At 70.7% G+C, this 4,706-nt stretch overlaps 2 protein-coding genes across 2 annotated transcripts in view; one reads left to right on the plus strand and one right to left on the minus strand.

Moving 5' to 3' along the window:
* Positions 1–2,407, minus strand: part of MNEG_12469 (cell division cycle 2-like protein) — a gene marked incomplete at both ends in the record, with an annotated part of 5,216 nt that extends 2,809 nt beyond the window's left edge. Inside the window, 4 exons of the mRNA XM_014039058.1 lie at positions 227–498; positions 772–1,227; positions 1,549–1,844; positions 2,051–2,407. Of these exons, the coding sequence (XP_013894512.1) occupies positions 227–498; positions 772–1,227; positions 1,549–1,844; positions 2,051–2,407 (1,381 nt within the window). The remainder of the gene's footprint in view (positions 1–226; positions 499–771; positions 1,228–1,548; positions 1,845–2,050) is intronic.
* A 575-nt stretch (positions 2,408–2,982) lies between these two features.
* MNEG_12470 (alpha-1,3/alpha-1,6-mannosyltransferase) lies at positions 2,983–4,362 on the plus strand (the record flags this gene model as incomplete). Its single annotated transcript, XM_014039059.1, has 2 exons — positions 2,983–3,731; positions 4,230–4,362. 2 exons carry the CDS (start codon positions 2,983–2,985, stop codon positions 4,360–4,362), a joined length of 882 nt encoding a protein of 293 aa, XP_013894513.1.
* Between the last annotated feature and the right edge of the window lie 344 nt (positions 4,363–4,706).

The following is a 4,706-nucleotide window of genomic DNA, read 5'->3' on the forward strand; positions in this document are numbered from 1 at the left end:
GTGTGTGGGGGGGGGGGGGGGCGGGGTGTGCGTGCGCAAGGGGCAGCCGCGGAAGACACGTTTGACCACCGCAGGTGCAGGCCGCTGGATCGTGTTGCCGCCACGCCACGGTCCGATTTCACACATCTTCTGGCGAGCCCCCTCCCTCCCCCAGGTCAAATTCCTCGCTTGCATCACAAGAGGCAGCGAGATCACTGAGATCACCGAGATCACCGAGATCACCCACCTGAGATCCTGTTGAGCTTCTCATACTCCTCCACGCTGCGGCACTCCTCCAGCATGCTCTTCTCAAACGGCCGCCCCTCCAGCTCCCGCTCGATCTCGCTCGGCGCCCCCGCGCCGCCCAGCAGCGCCGCCGCGTCGCCGTTGCCGGCGCGGCCGGGCGTGAGGGCGCCGGGGCCGGCGCGGCCGGGGGTCTCGCTGCCGGGGGTCGAGGCGCCGCTCGCGTTGCCGCCGCCGCCGCCGCCGCCGCCGCGCTCAAGCTCCTCTCGTTCGCGCCTTGATGCGGATGCATGTGCGATTGCAGTTTGTCAAATGGGTTGTTTTAGTGGGTGGCCAAACAAGGCATAAGGGAAGGCGTGGTGGGCAGCGCCGCCAAACTGAACCCTGGATGCGCCCCTTTGCAAGGTGCGAACCCTGACCGCGCCTCCCAGCTCCAGAGCTGCACCGCCCATGACACCCAGCCCCACCCAAGACACAGCCTGGGCGCCCCCCCCCCAGGGACAGGCTGCCCGTCTTCAATTGCGTGCCCCTCCGACTCCCAGCCCCCACCTGTTGAGCTCCCGCATGATCTCATCCTCGTCGTCCCCGGCCGCCTCCCCCTCCTCCGCCCCGCCGCCGCGCCGCCCCGTTGCCTGGGCCCCACCGCCCGGCCGCGCCTTGCCGCCCCCGCCCTCTTCCTCGTCTTCTATCAGCCACCTGCTGCGCTTCCCGCCGCCGCCGCCACCGCCGTCCCCAGCCACCTCCTCGCTCCCAGCCGGCCGCCGCTCGTCCGTGCCCCTGTTCCCCCGCCGCGTCGACGGCGGCTGGCTCGCCGCCGCGTCGTCGTCGTCGCCGCCGTAGTCATGCTCGATGTCATCCAGCGACGGGGATGACTTGAGGGGCACCTCGCCGCCGTCGTCATCATCCGCCGCTGCCTCGCCCTGCAACCGCCTGAACTCCGCCGCCTCCGCTGCCACTCGGTCCCGCAGAGACAGGCCCTCGGTGCTGGGTGGGCGTCGCGGCGGCCTGCGTTGACGCAACGCGCATCGGGCAGAGGGGTATTTGGTGGCGGGCACGGGCCGGCGCGCCGGGGGTGGGGCGCCGGGGGTGTGCGCGTCGGGGCGGCGTCTCATGCACCCAGGAACGCGAGCAGTCCACCGGCTGCACCGCATCTGAAAACGAGTGACTTGTCACCGGCGGCAGCGAGGGCAAAGCAATGCCGTTGGAATGGCAAGACCCAGCGGCCCCGAGCACATGTCTATCAGCCCCGCAGCCGGAGGGGGTGCCGGCCGCAGCCCCTGAGGCGGGGGGCAGCTGCAGCCAACACGGGACAGAGGGGCTGCCCACCTGGCGCCGTCGTGCGCACTCTCCCCGGCCCGCCGCTTGGGGGAGGCCCACGTTATGGGGCTGTGCCGCCGCCGCTTGGCGCCGGGCGCGCCGTCGCCGCCGCCGCCGTCCCCGTCCGCCGCTTCGCCCTCCTCTGGGCTGCTCCCGCCGCCGTCCTGCCGCGCGGCGCGGCGGCGCGCGTCTTCGATCGCCGATTTTAGGAGGTTCGACACGCCCGCCCCGCCAAACAGCGCGGCCGGGCCGGCGCCGCCGCCGCCGGCGCTGCTGCGGGCGGCCGCGCCCCCGGGCACGGGGGGCTGCATGGGCGGGCGGCAGGTGGGAGTGGCGTGGCGAATCGGAAGGGGGGCCACAGGCTCGTGCGCTGCAGCGCAGTCGTCTTGAAATTGCACCTGCCAAAGCGGCGAAGCAAGCAAGCGCGGCTGATGGCCCGGAAAAGCAGTGCGCCACGCGAAGCCCTTGCCAAAGCTAGTGCACCAAGCAAGCCGTGGCTCCAACCGCCCACCTTGGTCGGAGTCAGCTGCTTGCCCGCCGACGCCGGCCGCGGCTGCGCGCTGCCGCTGCCGCCGCCGCCGCCGGCGCTGCTGCCGTCGCCCCCCGCCGGCCGCCGCCGCTCCCGCTCGCGCTCGCCCTCGGGCGCCCGCTCCCGCCTGCCGTCCTGCACGCCGCCGTCGCGGCTGCCGTCCCGGTCTCGAGCGTCCCGGCGCACCCGCTCGCCGCTGCCGCCGCCGCCGCCGCGGTCACGCTCGCGGTCGCGGTCTCGCTCTCGCTCCCCGCCGTCCCGCGAATCGCGCCCCCGGCTGTCGCTGCGACGATCGTCCCTGCCGCGACTCTCGCTGCGATGCTGTGACCGGTCTGCCATTCCGGGTGCTGGTGCGCCGCTGCTGCGCGGCTTGTCGCCGGCGGCGGCGGCGCTTTCCTGCTGCTTCGCTGCACCACTGCTCAGCAGTGCTGTGTGCCGCTGCTGATGGTGTGCGGGGACGGCAGGGGTCAGTGGTGCTGCATTATACGGAATAAATAGCTGTTCACAGTGCTTGAAGAGCTCGTTGAGGCTATGCAAGTAGCGTAGCTAAGCAATCGATCACCGGAAGCGATCTGCCTCCCTCGAATCGAAGTGAGCATGAACACAAGACATATTATTAAAGCTTTATCGCAGATTACGTCAGGCACATTGTTTGCACAGGACGGCTGCTGCATGCTGCTCTTTCAGACCTCAGCTGCTCGGACCGTGTTGAAGGAGCCTGCCCAGCACACGTCTTACCACAATGGCATGCGCACATGCATCTTAGTGACACAAATTGAACACATGCCATTCACTTAACACGATCACGCAAGCCAGCAACCTGTCCTGTTGTGATCTCACAGCGCTTCTCGACACCGCCCACCCCCTGCTGCGCCGGCCCTGAGGGCTCGAGTAGGTGCCATCTAGTTTAGGCCATGCCGTCGCGCAACGCTGCGGCGGTACAGCGCCATTTAGAGCACCGGCCGCTGCGCATCGCATTTGTGCACCCTGACCTGGGCCTGGGCGGCGCCGAGCGCCTCGTCGTGGACGCTGCCGCCGAGCTCGCGGCGCGCGGCCATGTGGTCGACATGTACACCGCGTACTACGACCCCAACCGCTGCTTCGACGAGACCCGCACCGGCGCCTTCTCCGTCCTTGTCGCGGGCGGCTGGTTCCCGCGCCACGTGCTCGGCCGCCTGCACGCGCTCTGCGCCGTCGTCCGCTGCGCGCTCGCCGCGCTCTACGTCGCGTGGCGCGTCTACGCAGGCGCGGCGCCGCCCTATGACGTAGTCATCGTCGACCAGGTCGCCGCGACGGTGCCTGTCCTCAAGTTCCTCCTCACCAACAGCCGCGTCCTTTTCTACTGCCACTTCCCGGATCTGCTGCTCACCCACCGCGCCTCCCTCCTCAAGTCCCTCTACCGCGCGCCGCTCGACGCGCTCGAGCAGTGGTCGACGGGCTCGTCCGACCTGATCCTCGTCAACAGCCGCTTCACCGCCGGCGTGTTCGCAGCTACCTTTGAGCGCATCGCCGCGCGCGGCGTCGCGCCGGCGGTGCTGCACCCCGCGGTGGTCGTGCCGCCCGAGGCGCAGCTGCAGGAGGCGGCGGGCGCGTGGGAGGGGGAGCTGGAGGGAGAGCTGGTAGAGCTCATACGCGGCGGGCCGGCCTTCCTATCTATTAATAGGTGTGTGTGCGGAGGGCTAGTTCGGGGGCAGGGGTGGCGTCGCTCGGTCGGCCAGTTGGTCCCGATAGGAGATAGGGCCAATGCCGTGCGACGCAGCAGCGGGGCGAGGCGGGAGGCAGCGCCCGCGTGGCTTTGCAGCGGCGCGCGGTCGGCCGTTGGGCTGGCGTGCTGTGCAGGGCAAAGCAGGCCTGGCAGGCGGCTCGCAGCAGCTGAAGGTCTTTGCGCGGCCTATCGGGCTGCGGCACACAACCGCGGCCGTGGCTGGAAGGGGCGCACGCATGGCCCCATCAGCTGGCTGTTGGCCTGTGGAGCAGCGCTGCAAAAACCGCCATTTGTGCGCATGCCAGCTCCATACCCTCGCCCCTTCTCGCTCGCTCTCTGTTGTCCCCGCAACGTCCTGCAGGTTCGAACGGAAGAAAGGGATCGGGCTGGCGCTGCAGGCGCTGCACGAGCTGCTGCAGCGGCGCCCCTCCTGCAACGCGCGGCTCATCATCGCAGGTGCGCGGCGGGCCGCCGGCGGCGCTCGGGTGCCGAGGGAGTTGCTGAGGCGGCGCTTGAGGGCAGGCCGGCCGACGCGACCGGCGCGCGCAAGTCTGCGGCGCGCCGCCAGCTTCGAGGCCGGGCAGGGTGACCTCAGCGCCGGCCAACCCACGCGATTGAGCCGCCGCCCCCTACCACCCACAGCCGCCCGCTGCGCCGCATTCCCACCCGTCCCCTCCTTTCGGAACCCCAAAAGCCTCCCTGCCACCCTGCCAACCCGCACCCCGACCCCTGACATCCAACCTCACCCCCACCCCGGCCCCCACACCCTGCCGCCCGCCAGGCGGCTATGACGCGCGGCTGGCCGAAAACCGGGACCACCTTCGGGAGCTGCAGCACCAAGCCAGGTCGCTGGGGCTGGAGGAGCGCGTCGCCTTTGTGCCCTCCTTCAGCGACAGGTGGGGAGGGCGGCCGGGCGCGCGGCTGGCGGGGGAG

This window comes from Monoraphidium neglectum (genome assembly GCF_000611645.1).
Source record: "Monoraphidium neglectum strain SAG 48.87 unplaced genomic scaffold scaffold03261, whole genome shotgun sequence".
NCBI lineage: Eukaryota > Viridiplantae > Chlorophyta > Chlorophyceae > Sphaeropleales > Selenastraceae > Monoraphidium > Monoraphidium neglectum.